Source organism: Madurella fahalii, assembly GCF_045866475.1.
Source record: "Madurella fahalii IFM 68171 DNA, scaffold_1, whole genome shotgun sequence".
In the NCBI taxonomy this organism is placed as follows: domain Eukaryota; kingdom Fungi; phylum Ascomycota; class Sordariomycetes; order Sordariales; genus Madurella; species Madurella fahalii.
In genome coordinates, this window is record NW_027263971.1 from 8,142,194 (window position 1) to 8,157,196 (window position 15,003).

General features: G+C 41.4%; 1 protein-coding gene across 1 annotated transcript; it reads left to right on the plus strand.

Moving 5' to 3' along the window:
* Window positions 1-1,006, plus strand: MFIFM68171_02264 (Enoyl reductase (ER) domain-containing protein; the record flags this gene model as incomplete). Its single annotated transcript, XM_071057686.1, has 2 exons — window positions 1-588; window positions 644-1,006. The coding sequence occupies 2 exons, from the start codon at window positions 1-3 to the stop codon at window positions 1,004-1,006; spliced, it is 951 nt and encodes a 316-aa protein (XP_070913787.1).
* Window positions 1,007-15,003: the final 13,997 nt, after the last annotated feature.

Here is a 15,003-nt window from a genome sequence, read left to right on the forward strand (position 1 = left end):
ATGAGGGCCTGCCAATACACAAACGGCGTTACCGCTAAAACTCTTATTGGCAAACTTGAAGATTCCATCGCTCTCAACGCCGCGGCAACAGCGCCTGACAAGCTGTTGCTGGCCAAAGACCAGCTCGTCATCGAAGTGCTATCAGCGGCTCTCAATCCGGCCGACTACAAGATGCCCGAGTTCGATTGGTTTGGCAGACTGTTTGGTCTGGGCAAGGAGGCACAGCCCGGATTGGACTTTAGCGGTCGCATCGTTGGAAAGCATGTACTCAACACAACTTATAGCGAAGGTCAACACGTCTTTGGCTCCCTCACCAAGGCGTCCAAGTACGGCACTCTCGGTGAACTTATCGTGGCCTCTACCTCGGAGCTCGCGGCCTTGCCAGATGGTATCGGTGCCGACCAAGCAGCCGCGCTGGGTACCAGCGCTGGGATAGCCTACAAATCTCTCCTCTCAGGCGGTATCAAGCCGGGATGCCATATCTTCATCAACGGCGGCAGCGGTGGTGTTGGCACCTACTCGATCCAGTTTGCGAAGCTCATGGGCGCCAAGGTGACAACGAGCACGTCAACTCCCAACGTTGATCTAGTGCGCGGGCTGGGTGCGGACAAGGTCATAGATTACAAAATGACGGATGTGCTAGAGGAGTAATGTCGGGATGCCTGAGAGCCTGTACGATCAATGCCACAGCTTCCTCAAGAGCGACGGCACGTTTGTCCAGGTCGCTGCGGATCCAACGGCCCGCGCCACATGGAGAACCCTGATCACCATGTCCAAATCCATGCTGATGCGAAATCGACGGGCCTTCTGTTTCGCTATAGACAAGGGAGCCTGCAACGACTACGCGCTCATTGGCGGGTGGGTCGCCGACGGGAAGATTAAGCCGGTCATAGGCCGTACGTTTGGCTTCAACGACGTGCCACAGGCATATAGGGAGCTCTGTAAGCGAAGATCCAGAGGCAAGATCATTGTGCATGTATCAGAGCACGAGAACGACCGAGTTTGAGGCAAGATGCGCCGCAAACGCACAAATTGAGAACATCTGCCCAGTACTGTCATTAGGTGGTGAGCAGAAAACGGGTATTCAGTACAAGTTGGTAAATTCGATATTGTTTTCCCAGAACAGCTGCCTAATTGGCCGTCAAACATGGCCTGTGTCTTGCAAGCACCAAGACAGCCCCAACTTTTTTAAGCTCCTCCCCTCCCCCCCTTTTTTGCCAGGCCAGACTGTCAATCTAGCAGAATAGTTGAATTGTAGATACCGAGCAAAACCGCTCAAAAACGCGTTTTCTGAGGTTTTCGTCGAATCGAAGCGAATCTAGGACATCTAACGGTCTTACCTCTCACATACCTATGAGCTACTTGTACTCTGCCTATGTGCTTATCTATTAATAGCTAACCTTACTAATCCCAAGTCGATGTTAAAAGTTTTTAGTACTACCTAGCGAGCTACCTACCTATAACGTTAGTCTCTTTAATAGATTATATATTTTGTAGTGATGTTATTACGAGGTTCGAAATATAACTAATAGGGTATCGATACAAAGTAACATTGACAAGCCATCTCCACAATACTTAGCTGCTTATGCAAGTAGCCTCTAATGTTTCTTCACTGAGAAGAGTAAGATAATAATATCTAATCAGCTAACAACACCATTTTTACTATATTCCTGAGATATCTATAGCTTCAATTTTACTTGTCATTGTATCTAACCTCTTGAGGTGTGTAGAAGAGGCATAGCTAATATAATTTACAGTGCGAGAGCTCTTAGAAACATTTAACACGTTTGACAAGGGTGTTAGCGTAGCTTTGTTAGAAGGTAAGATTACCTTCTAATTGGATTTACCACACTGCTGAAGAATCAGTAATCTCAGGGGTAGGTAATACTTAACCTGGAATTCAAAGAGTGGTAAGTGTGGTAAAAGGAAGATTTTGATGTGAGTGTAATTAGATAAAGTATTGCAAGAGAAAGAGAGATTCAACATTCAATTCTTCACAAGTGAGAGTTTTTTGAAGAGCAAGAAATCTTGTTTAATTCAGCTTATCTAACTTCATTTTCCGAGGTCAGGAAAATCCTACTTATAGATTTGAAGTTGGAAACTGATTTCTAAGCAACGAACTTTGATTATTAATTTAGGGGTAAAAGTGGGCCTCTGAAAAGGAGGTAGTAAAAATATATTATAGTAGTTTAGATGGAAAGTTAGGTGGTAAACTAGGTGGTAAACTAGGTGGTAAAATTCCGACTCTGACTTTAACCATCACTTTGACCCTTATCACCAACCCTTGACTTAACCCTAACCCTTATCTTATTTTCTTAGTTTACTTACTTTATTCTTAGCTTATATTATTATTATTATTATTTATATATTAACAAGCTTGCACTAACAAAGTCAGACCATTTTTAGCTCCACTTCTATACCTCTAAGGATACTGCTCTATTTTGCATAGAGCAGCCAGTCACCACATTCCGCAATAGTTTCCCACGGTACTGTATAGCTAAGGGTAGAATCGGCGTTCACTTTGTACTCTTTTGAAGAGTTTGGACACGGACTAGCTATATCTTATAAACATTGAGATATAATGAAACGCTAAAGAACGGTGGACATTTTCCCTATTTTCAGCAGTTTATACTACGTTAACAGGTAACCTTGAGTAGTACTAGGTAAATGAGGTAGGACAACTATAAAGGGGTTATTCTGGGAACACGTTGAGGGAGATGGACTACGATGTCTCAGTACCGAAAAGACCTTGGCCAGCGAGCGATATCGTGGTGAACAGCCTTCTATTGTCATTGACTACACAGAGACTGATCCTTGCGGATCAGAAGTTCCCCGCGTGAGAGGGTTTCCTACGGGGTTCTTATCTACCCTAGTACAGTGACATCATCCACCGTCATTCGGCCAGTTCTCCCGGTCTTGCCCCGTAGCTCTCATTACAATAACGCTCACTGAGCTATTATATAGTATAGTGACATATTAGAGTACAAGGGGTATCGTCTAAATACATAGCTATTCTACTAGTTAAGCTTGGTATTTCTCTTTTCCCTATTCTTAAATCTTACTTTCGCCTTCTTCTACAAGGATATTGGAGATTTTCTTGAACCTTTCAAAATTCATACTATACAAGATATTAGCTCAACACTGCTAATTATAATGTTTTGAGTGAGTGTACGCAGATAGCATTAGCTACCTAGGTACGAGTGTAATTAAGATCTAAGGTACAGAGTTGGGTTTTAGATATCAAACTCTTTAGCCTAATAGATAATAGTAATAGCGATGTTAGAACTAATACCTCCGATCGAACTTATCGAGACTTATAATAAGCGGTATATAGCTCTTATCTAGTATAGCTAGCTCTCTTAGCTTTAACTACTAATTGTTTATTTCTATAGATATAGTGAATCTAAAAGCTGTTCTACTACTAACCTTAACATTCAATAACTTCAATACCACTAAAATATCTTATACTACTATTTTGTCTCTATTCTATAAATCTTCTTTACCTGCAAATAGTATATACTTACTCTAACTTCTACTGTATCTAGATGAGAATTCTTATATTGAATATGTTCTCTTCTCTTATTATCTATTAGACTCTGAAACTACCTATTACTTTAAGATCATATCTTTTATATAGAGCTCTTAGGATAACCTCCAGTATATCTGTATCAATAACTCCAAATACGAAGTTGGAGAAAATCTTTACGTGCTTTTACTTCACCTCTGAGATTGTTTTATCGAATGGATTATTTGGGTAGATACTATTTATATTAACTAAGAAAATATTACTGAGAAGGAGTACTAAGTCCAGTCTATAGCTAAGATCTATATTAAAGCGAGCTGTGTACTTATCTAGCTCGGAGTAGCAATAGCTACCAGTAAGTAAGATCTCGATTATATATGTAGAGTAGGCTTATAATGTGTAGTAAACGAAGTAAGTACGTAAGTAATCGAATAAGGTATATAAATAAGCGAGTAGATAGTTATCAACCTCCTTGAGCAGCTATAGTTCCGATATATCTGGGTATATATATTATTATTTCTTCCTATACCGCTTTACCTAAGATAGGGTATGCTAGACTCTCTACTACTTGTGAGGGTCAAGAACCCAAGGGTAGTAGGACTAGAGTGCCTGGGTACGAGCAGTGCACGCGCAACGTAGGAGTAGAGTACTCGTTAGGGGTAGGATAGTGGTCTCATTGAACTCTATCTCTTTCCTAAGTCCTATCTTCCACCCCCCTCTTTATACCCTACGATAACAGCGTCTGGGCTCACTTACCCCGCTCGCTACCCCGTTATCGACCTTACTTATACGCTCCTTCGATACTCCTCTAACGCGATATCCTCGCCCTTCTGGCCTAGCATTGTTGTTACTTTTGCGACCCCGCCGGCGCTGCGGCTTCGGGGCTTCCGTCCTACGCCTATGCCGACCTTACCCAGCCGGTCCTTATAGAGCCTCCCTCCTTCCGGACTCCTACCCTCAGGAGCTATCCGGGCTACATACCCCTTCATAGGTAATACTATCGACAATCTTATTGCGGGCCTTATATATACTAGCTGTATAATTGCCTGCTCCGCGTAGCGCTCGAGGTACTAGATATTGGGATACCGCCTATAGTGCTTTCTTGCCGTACAGGCACTTGCAGCCGCCGGAGCTTGTTATTGCATAAACGCTGCGGGTTATAAGCACGGAAGTATTAGGGTCACATATAGCCTCAATGACTTAGAAGTGGGAAGAGAGGGTTTTTACTAAGAAAAGGAAGTTAGAGTAGGTAGTATAAGGTAATTGCATTTAGGTTATATGGTCATAGCAGAGAGGTAGCTCTACCCTTACTTATCGTAGTCGTCTCGGCTTAACTATCTCGAACTTCCTTTATACTAATCTTTAGCCTTATTTTTAGGAAAAGTAGGGCCTCCCCTAGTTCTAGATATAAAGAAGGCTTTCCTCCCTCTAGTTCTTTTCCTCTCTTTTTCCTTATAGTCTTCCTCTCGTAGGTTATACCCTTCTTACTCCCTTACCTCTCTATCCTTTACCTATACCTTCTATACTTCTTTGCTACTTGTTTTACACTTCTGTAGTTCAGTCTACTGACTATCTAGTATGTTATAGTCGCTGTCCCCGCTCTCGCTGCTCTCGCTCTACTCTCTTACTCTACTCTCTACACTCTCCCCCCCTCTATTTAGTCTGCTATATCAGATAAACGCCTTGTAAATAGCGCTCTCGCTGCTCTTACGAGGTCTCTGTATATACTAATCCTTTCTTAGGCTAAAGATAATAAAGAGCCTGGCAGTCCCCCTAAGAAGTCTAAGGCTACTCCTACATCCCCTAGTTCCTTAGTAGGTTTCTAGTCCTCCCTTTTCCTACCTTCGCTACTCCTAACCTACTTCTCTAGGCCGAAAACAACGTCACTCCGTCCTCCCTACCCGCTACCGATACCCCTAAGGTCTGCGATAAGCTCGCCGAGGACGCTCGCCACGTTATTCTGTAAATATTCCTCCCTCGGCCGCTAGCTCCCCGCTGATTATATATAGCTACCGCTCGTACCTCCACTGTATACTGAAGAAGGGTCTCTCCACTAGCTGCAAGAACTAGAAGAGCTCTAGTACTCGCTGTTTCTGCTATATATACTACAACTATATCTGCCTGCCAGTAGGTCCTCCCCTTCTTATTTTGTGTTACTCCTATAGTACTTATTAGCAGTATCTAACTGTTTTTAGGTCCCCCCGATACGTTGAATACGGTGGTCCAGTTTATAGAGGCCTTTAACTATATAGAGTTCCCTTCTATTAGTAAGGATATAAGTTAAATTTTTTTTTTTTTTTTTTTTTTTTTTTTTTACTTCTTAGCTATATATTTCTTGTACTAACAGTACTTTTCTTCAGGTTACTGGTCTAGAGGAGGAGGTCTAGGAGACTGGTAATACTGCCCTATACGCTTTTAAGGATTTCTCTACCCCCCGGCCCTGGTCCACCGAGGTCGCTATCTACTGTACTAACACTAACTATACTAGTCGTATACTGCGCCTCCACCGTAATAGTAGCATTGCTATAGATTCGTTTTTTACTGTCCCTACTACTACCAGTTCCTCGTCCTCGCCCTCAGGCACTACCTCTAAGCTCCCCCTCCTATTGGAGGCACAGACCGCAGTCTTAACCAATATCTGGAAGCACTTAGGTGATATAGAGGCACTGCTTTCACATCTCACAGACCACCTTACCCCTATTATAGAGAAGGGTAATACTAAGGTTGAGAGTAAGAAGGAGTAGATAGGGCACTACTTAGGTACGGGTTTTTTATAGGTTTTTTAATACTGTTTAACAAATTAAAGCTTTTTCCCTTACCTAATGTACTCTTATATACTTATACTCTATGCTGCCCTTACACCTTTATAAACCTCACTTTATAAACTCTTAATAGTAGTCTATTATCCAAGTATTCCCTAGGTTCCTAGGTATTATCCTTAGATAGATAGCCCTTCTATTTAATCAGGAACTATCTATTTCTCGCTAAACCCCTATAGTCGATAATAGCTTCTACCTCGTAATACTGCTCTTCTAGCTCGACATCGACCCTTTTACATTACTCTTACACTTATTCCTCGCTACCCTTAAATAGCTCGAACAGGGTAATTGGGAAAACTCGATGGATATAATAGTGTTATAGAAGGTCCAGCTCGTATACTATCTTCCTATTGCTGATAACCTTGAGGATGTTAAAGGGCCCTAGATATTTATTTACGAGTTTACTACTTAGACACCACTACTTAAAGTGCTTTATCGAAAGCTAGACCTACTAATTAACTTTAAACGTCTTATTGAGTTGGGGAAAACAGTCCCTAGAGGGCAGGGTCCCTCTGATCAGAGGGACACAGCTGTTAGGATGGTGCCCAGGGGCTGGAACTTGCCGTGGGCCCATTTTTCTTTCGCACCATAAGTAGGGCCGTCCTGGCCATTGCTCCTTAGACAGGACAATCAATTCAGTACTTTTCTTCACACTTGTTGCAAGCTCAATTGACGAGCTCTCCTTGCATACAAAGCGATCTCCCTCTGATCAGAGGGAGCTCTATCTGCACATGTTGTTTTGACCTTGTTTAGGCTGCAGGGACCCAATTTGTGGTGGTGTTGCCTGGCCTGTCTTGTCTATCTTGTCTGTCGGGCATTTGGCCATCTTTGCCCTCCCCCTTGTTTTTGGTGGGTATGTGGGTGTAGATGTGTGTTTCTGCACCATTTCATTATCCCCCTACTTTCGATTATACTACTTCTTGTAGTTCCTATTAATAGTGATAAGAATATTGTAGATCTTTTTATAGCTTACCAATAAGCGTCTTACTCGCTTATCTACAGCAGGAACTAAGCTCTTAGAGACTATTACAGGGTCTAGGGGATCTCGGAGGTAGAACCTATAGAAAAGAAAGGCTGGTATTAACCGCATTACCGTATAGTAGGAACCGTTATAAGTATACTCTATAAGGCATAGATAATATATCTAATCCGTTTAATCGTAGCTACAGAATATATATAAGTAATACTCAAGTATCTGGTTCTAATACTCTGTCTGCCTATCTATCTGCAGGTAATATACAGTGTTTAGGCACCGCTTGATACCCAAGAGCTTATATAAGGTCTTCTAGAAGGAGCTTATAAATAGGCTGCCTCTATCGGATACAATAGACTAGAGAAGTCCGAAGGGTCAGTAGACATAGTCGAAGAATAACTCTACAAAGGCACTCGCTATAAACATCGCAGTTATTGCGATATAGAGGGCGTACTTTATAAACTTATCTACTACGACTAGGGTAGTATTATATGCCTTGCCTATCCGAAGGTTGATCGAGGTTAGTAGGCCTATAACGAAGTCTACTATAATCATCTACTATAGTCCGTCAGGTACTAGTAACGCTACAAGTGAGCCGTAAAGGTGGTATATATATAGCTTCGTATATTAGTAGATCATATAGTTGCTGTTAATATATATTACTACGTCCTCTCTTATAAACGGCTAAAAGTAATTGCGCCCTAGGCACTCCTATATCTTCCTAACGCCTCTATAGCCCGTAGTCAGTACATTGTAATAGCTCTCAATCAGCTCGTACCTAAGGGATAGGGGAATATATACTCTACCTTAATAACGGACGAGTCCGTCCTCTCCTTCTCTCCAAGAGCCTTCGCTACTCCTACGCCGCTACTTATAAATATTAGACTGAAGCTATTAATCTTTTAGTTACTCCTCGAATAATACTTCTTCTAAAGATAGCTACCCTCCTATCGCCTGGGTCCTATAATCTCCGTTTTTAACGTCTATAGTGCCTACAATAGATATACGGTAATTAGGTACAGCTTTATCATAAGAGTCATTCCCTATATAACGGTAGAGGCCTCCGGTGCCGAATATAGAACGAAAACTATAGGATAGTCTATTGGGGGGGCTAGTGCTAGCGACATGTATCTACTTATTAGCATCCGATATAGTATCTTCGTCCTTATCTATAGAACCGCAGCCATACTTCTCACCGTAGTCCCAGACCTCTTAGACTATAACGTTACTCTGGCCTTCTTAGTTTAGCAGCAACCTCTTAAACTCTTCTCTTTCTTACTTAATGACTTCTTCGTCTTCTACTATTCTTATACGTAGCGGTAGTATAACTGTAGTAGACGGTCGGAGCAGTCTTCAGGCTACAGTAACAACAGGGTAGGGACTAGGGTTCTCCTATCGCCTATACTCAATCCTATTCTGTAGGAGTTGAAGCAGTAGGTTCTTAGTGTCTTCATCCGCCTCTTCTTCTTCTATATAGTCTGGTCTATACAAAAGTCCATTAGTAGGGTTCTAAACACTAGGGCGGTACTTAATAACGAAGTTAAATACAGCTAAGTCGTCGCTCTAATACAATTACTATAAGCTTAGTCTCTTCTTAGTCTTCTAGTACTCTAGGTTAAAGTAGTTTGTTAGGACTACAACTAGGACCTAAGTATAAAGGAGATACTAGGACTAAGTTCGGAATATATCGACAAATACAAATAGCTCCCTATCTCCGGTACTATAGTATATTTCTTCAGGTATAAGCTTCCTCGATCTAAAAGCAATAGGGTATCAACGATCCTTATAGAGCTACGAGAGCACTACTCCAATTATGCACTTCGAGGTATCTATCTCTATACGGATAGGCAGGGAGAGATCGAAGTACCTAAGAATAAAGGCCTCGCCAAACTTATATCTAAGTAGTTCAAACGCCTCGGTTACCTCCTTCATAAGCTCGAATAGGCACTTCTGGTTGCTATACAGGAGGTCTGTCAAAGGGGTACAAATCTTCGAATAGTTCCTAATAAAGCGACAGTAGAACCCTATAAATCCTAGGAAAACTTGAATATCGTATACACTACGAAGGAGCGGCTACTATATAACGGACTCGACGCGGGACAGCTCTATAGCGATCCCCTCAGGTAAGATTATATACCCTAGGAACTCGACTTCAGTAGTATAGAATTAACACTTCTTGAGATTGGCATAGAGGTCAGCCTTCTCCAATCGATCGAGGACTTCCTTTATATACTACTTATACGCTACTTCGTCATCGCTATAGATTAAAATATCGTCTAAATAGACGATATATATAACGTCCACTAGCCTAGATAACTCTTAGTTGATATATATCTAGAAGGTCGCTAGGGCATTAGCTAGCCCTATCGCCATTATATAGAACTCGTAGTAGCCGTATTATATACAAAAGGCGGTCTTCCACTCATCGCCCTCGCTGAGCCTAATACGATAGTACATATCCTTTAAATCGATCTTAGTATAGATCTTAGCTATTAACAGACAGTTAAGAATCTCTCTAATTAGCGGAAGAGGTATACGGTTCTTATATATTACCGCGTTTAGCCCTCGATAGTTGACAATAAAACGTAATTCGCCCCCCTTTTTTAGAACAAATAAGATAGAAGCGCCTATAGGGCTTATAGAGGGTCGTATCTAGCCCTTCTCAGTAGTAGCCCTAAGCCACTCACACAGGGTCTCAAGTTCTATCACCTGCAACAGGTAAATTGGTCCCTAGAGTGGCTACACGTCATCTACGAACTCAATACAGTGCTTTACCGATTTCTTAGGGAAGGGCAGAATCCCCGACTTATAGAACAGCTTTTCGTATATCCGGAGCTACAGCTACTCCAGCTCATACACTACGTTAATAGGGTTCTCGTTAGAGGGGATAACAGCTACAAAGGCAAATACCGATCTAACCCACTATTACTTAGGCTCAACACATAAGCCCACTCGTAGTACCTCAGGTAGGTAAGCCTATATCTTGGCCCAGAAGTCGATATCGAGGTTAGCTATTTCGAACCAGGGCTAGCCGAGTAGGACGACGAAGGGCTTAATATCCGCGACAATAAAGTGCAGGAGATATATCTAAGCTCTACCTTTATAGTCGACGGCACGTATATAAAGGGGACATACTCTGTAAGTCCATACAGGTTAATTTCCGATACCGGCAATCTCTACCGATAGCTCGAAGTACTTAAAGAGAGAGTACTTAGTAAGATAGCTATAGCTAATCAGATTATACGTATTATCCTATTTCTCTATCGCTACAGCTTCTATACATTTCTATAGAGCGATTTAGTTGCTACTAGTAGTAGGGTCGTCACTGGGATACCGAAGTGATATATACCCTACTTAATTATAGCACTAGTATACTACCTAAGGGTAATTGGTTGAATAGTACCCCAGCTAGTTACAGGTATAGCAGCGTTATTACTGCTTATCCGCTCTCTCTGGTACTAGGGGGTTAGACGGCCCTAACAGACAGTTCCTAGCGATATAGCCCTCCCTTCTACAATTGTAGCAGACGATATTATACCCTAGTCGCGCCAGCGGAGCTTAGGCACCTCTCTCGACAGACTCTAGTACTATAAGGGGTTCTAACGGAGGTCGTAGTCAGAAGCGGTATCCCGAAGTCCCTTCAACCCACTAACTATCCTCAATCTGACAGGTAGTACTTACTAACTGCTAGTAAGTAGTAGGTAAAGTAGCTTAGCAGGTAATCGCCAGGCGAATCTCCCTATAGAATTTCGGGAGGAGGCCAATTACCTACTAACTCTCCTCTATCTAATAGAGGAGGTTGGCAGTAATAGTTATATATCGATCTATGAATTCCGTTACCGTCTCGTCGTTATACTGATATAAGTTATCAAGCTGCATAGCTATAGAGAGGGCGTACGTCTCCGGATCTGAAAGCTGACTATAAAAGAACTCAACGAATTCTTCCTACGTTACTAGGGCAGGGTCGAAGGAAGGGTTATTTTCCTACTCAGTAATATACTTGATCCAAACGTTCTTAGGGGTTCTGTATAGGCAGCTTACCGTATATATAACGTAGTCGCTACTTAGAACGTTGCCGAGAAGGCAGAAATTCGCCTTACAGTCGAAGAGAAAATTGCAAAGAGTAGTTACATTAGACCCATTGTATATAGGATAGGTAAAAGTCGGGGTCTTCTATATCACTCCCACCTATATAACTGTCCCAAGCTACTAAGGCACTACACTCGCGGGGGTTGTAGGAGCGGGCTTAGGAGGGGTCAAAAGGGCCTCCCGGGATAGATATACTATAGAATTAACTAGAGGCGCTAGTTCTAGCATACATTGATTCTGATAGAGGAGCAGCTTAAGCTCAGCTCTCTTGCAATATAGTACAGCCTCCCGGCACGCAATAGCAATCTACTTATCAAACCGTCGTTCCTTATTAAATAGTTGCTACTGTTACTCAGACAGGGGTACGTCTGTCTGCACTACAGGAGAGCAGTTGATAAGCGGCTCGTCTATAGGTAGGCGCTCTTGGGTCATACTAAGGGAATCAAGGACCTGAGCATCCGAAATCTCAGGAATATCAGGAAGTTATGCGATACTAGAAGGCTGGCTATTCGATGTAAACGAGCCTTCTATTTCGCTTACAAGCTGATTAAGAGTAGTACGCTGACGCCTTAGTGCTATACTCGCCCCGGACGGTCTAGTCGCCTAGAAGGTAAAGAGTTCAACGTATAAGGGTCAAGGACCTAAGGGTAGTAGGACCAGAGTGCCTAGGTACGAGCAGTATACACGTAATATAAGAGCAGAGTGCTCGTTAGGGGTAGGATAGTGGTCTCATTGAACTCTATCTCTCTCCTAAGTCCTATCTTCTACCCCCCTCTTTATACCCTACGATGACAGCGTCTAGACTCACTTACCCTACTCACTACCCCGTTATCGACCTTGCTTGTACGCTCCTTCGACGCTCCTCTAACGCGATATCCTCGCCCTTCTGGCCTAACGTTGTTATTGCTTTTGCGACCCCGTCGACGCTACGACTTCGGGGCTTCCATTCTACACCCACGCCGACCTTACCCAGCCAGTCCTCACACTGCTAAATACTTAGGAAAACCGTGCTACAACAGCCAGGTGAAAAGCTATATCGACAAGTAATAGAAAATAATAGTAATAGACACTAGTTAGTTGCAAAAGAAAGGAAGGCCTTATACAAGGCCCTGAAGACTTCTAGTCTTCGACTTCATATTCGTCCACTACCTCCTCTTCTTCCTCAACCTCTTCAGCTTCCAATTCTAGCTGTCGAGTTAGGCTATACTCTATCAAATAGCTCAAATCTATCAGCCAGCCTAAAACTCTCCTTAACAGCCTGAGGTTTCGAGAGTCCTAACCATGTAATATAAGGCTAAGATCCTAGTGAGTTCGAATTTCTGTCCTTAGCTAAGTCCTAGGTTTCGGTGGTATCGAGCACCACACAATAAGGTACTCTACTGTTTTCTGACCCTCCCCACAGCTACAGTAGGGAGTAGGGAGATTTGGAACTCCTTATCGAAAGAGAAAGTTCCGGAGGCCAATAGCTCCGGTCCGAGCCTATACTAGTAGGGAGCTCTGGGCTTTGGTAAGGTCCTAGTGCTTTCGAAGAGCCTTGTTGGTGAAAAGTAACTCAGGAGGGTCTTCATCAGCTAACTTAGTAGGCCGATTTCTAACCTCCTTTTTCCAACGTGCTTCCCAAGCTCTACCTAACACCTCTTCAGCCATAAACTCCTGATTTAACTCCTGGCCCTGATTCTAGCCCTGATTCTGGCCTTGGTCCTTATTAGATAAAATGCAGATTTAGCATTCTACAACTAATAATCGTGGAGTTTCCCACCTTTTAGGTGTGTAGTATAGTTGGTAGTTTGCGACAGCCCTAGCCCTGAGCCTAGGCTTGGCCTACCCACTAGCTGATGGTAATAGCAGCTTTTTCAGATATTGTCAGCTGTTATGGCAATGGGACCGCTGATAATATACGTTATTTATAGCTAATCTAATTAATTTAATATATTTATTACAGGAGATCTGACTTTAATAAAAGGATACTAACTTTTTAATGCCTTTAATACCATTTATATAGTTAGTTCAGGAGATTGTAAGAGATTATATTACCAATATTTGGTTCAAGATAGCTATATTATATACAATTTAAAAGGCGGTAGAGTCATTCTTTATAGACTACTTTACGAGTAAGTTTCTTATTGTAATCACTTATATAATTACCCTAATATAATCTAGCGAGTAATCTGGTAACTATATATGCTAAGAGAGTTATGTTGATGTATAAGGATATATATCTAGTATAGAATATCTGCTAGATCATGGAAGTATATATAACTACATTTGTTACAATAAGTAAGTTAAGGAATTAATGAAATAGGTAGAGGGAATTAAGTCTAAAGAGACTACGTTAATTATACTAGTATCCGAATATGATGATAGAGATGATTATACAAGTGCTATTTAACCTAACCTTATACTTAAATTAAGATAGATATTACCTACCTATACTTAGAATTACCTAAAGAGATATAGAGATTACCTACTTGTATTTAAATGATTTTAGATAGGGTGAGTTATACTCAGTAATACCTAGATAACCTATGGGTATCTGTAGATAGGTTTTTCCCTACCCTATTAATAATTGCAGACAAGTAGATTGAGTTACTTCTATTCCCCACTTTAGAGAGAATCTCTTTGATTCTTTCGTAGCTACTTATATAGACTCTAAAAACTACTTCACTAATAGATGTCTAGTTGTTTTATTACTCGTTATTAACTCTGTGGTAAAGGTAACTTACCTATATTAGTACTAAGAGCAGTTTTTCTTGTAATATTTATACTCTCTTAGGTTGAGAAGAAATAGAAATAAATGTATTAAATCTACTAAACTAGTAAAGTTAGATTTATAGATATATTAAAGTTAAAGTTTATTCTAATTAAAAGTTGTTATAGTACTATTTATTACAGTATAGAGTTGAAAGCTAACGTAATAGAGTAAAGAGATTGGGAGATTAGGAGGTGAGGTATAGGGTAAACGTTATAGAGTAGATGAGTTGGAGTATAAGGTTAAATCCAAGGTATAAAGTATATAAGTTAGGATATATATAGGCTAGCTTCTAACTCATTAAGTATTAAGTCTAGTAGTATATAGTACCTAGCTCTAAAAGTATTTAGATAAAGGATTCGTCTTTCTAGCAGAGGGTAGATAGCTCTAAATAATCTTATATAGAGTAAGCTAGCTAAGAAGAGGAGAGTGGAGGGAGATAGAGTATATATTCTATATAGCTAGGTAAGAGATGAATGAATCAAAAAAAAAGAGTTAAGAAATAAGTAAGTTTCTCGAATGCAAGTGAGAGATATATAACTACAATACTCTTCTTTGTCTAAGCTTGGGAGCCTGACTATTTATCGTAATACCCACGATCGTATTACTCTATATTTTAGCCGTAGCTCAAAACAGGTTTATGCTGTCTTTGCTTGGGAGCTTTCATCCTTCGAAGCTTTTGATGGTTACGAGAAATATCCCTTCATCATGCTCGAGATGCTCCACAAGATTGCAGTGCTGGTCGAGTTTTACAAACTTCACGCAGCTCTTCAATTTTTCAACTCACCGTGGACTACTGCCTACGTGATTCCACATCGGCCCGGCTCAAAGCTAACGTTCGTAATCCTCC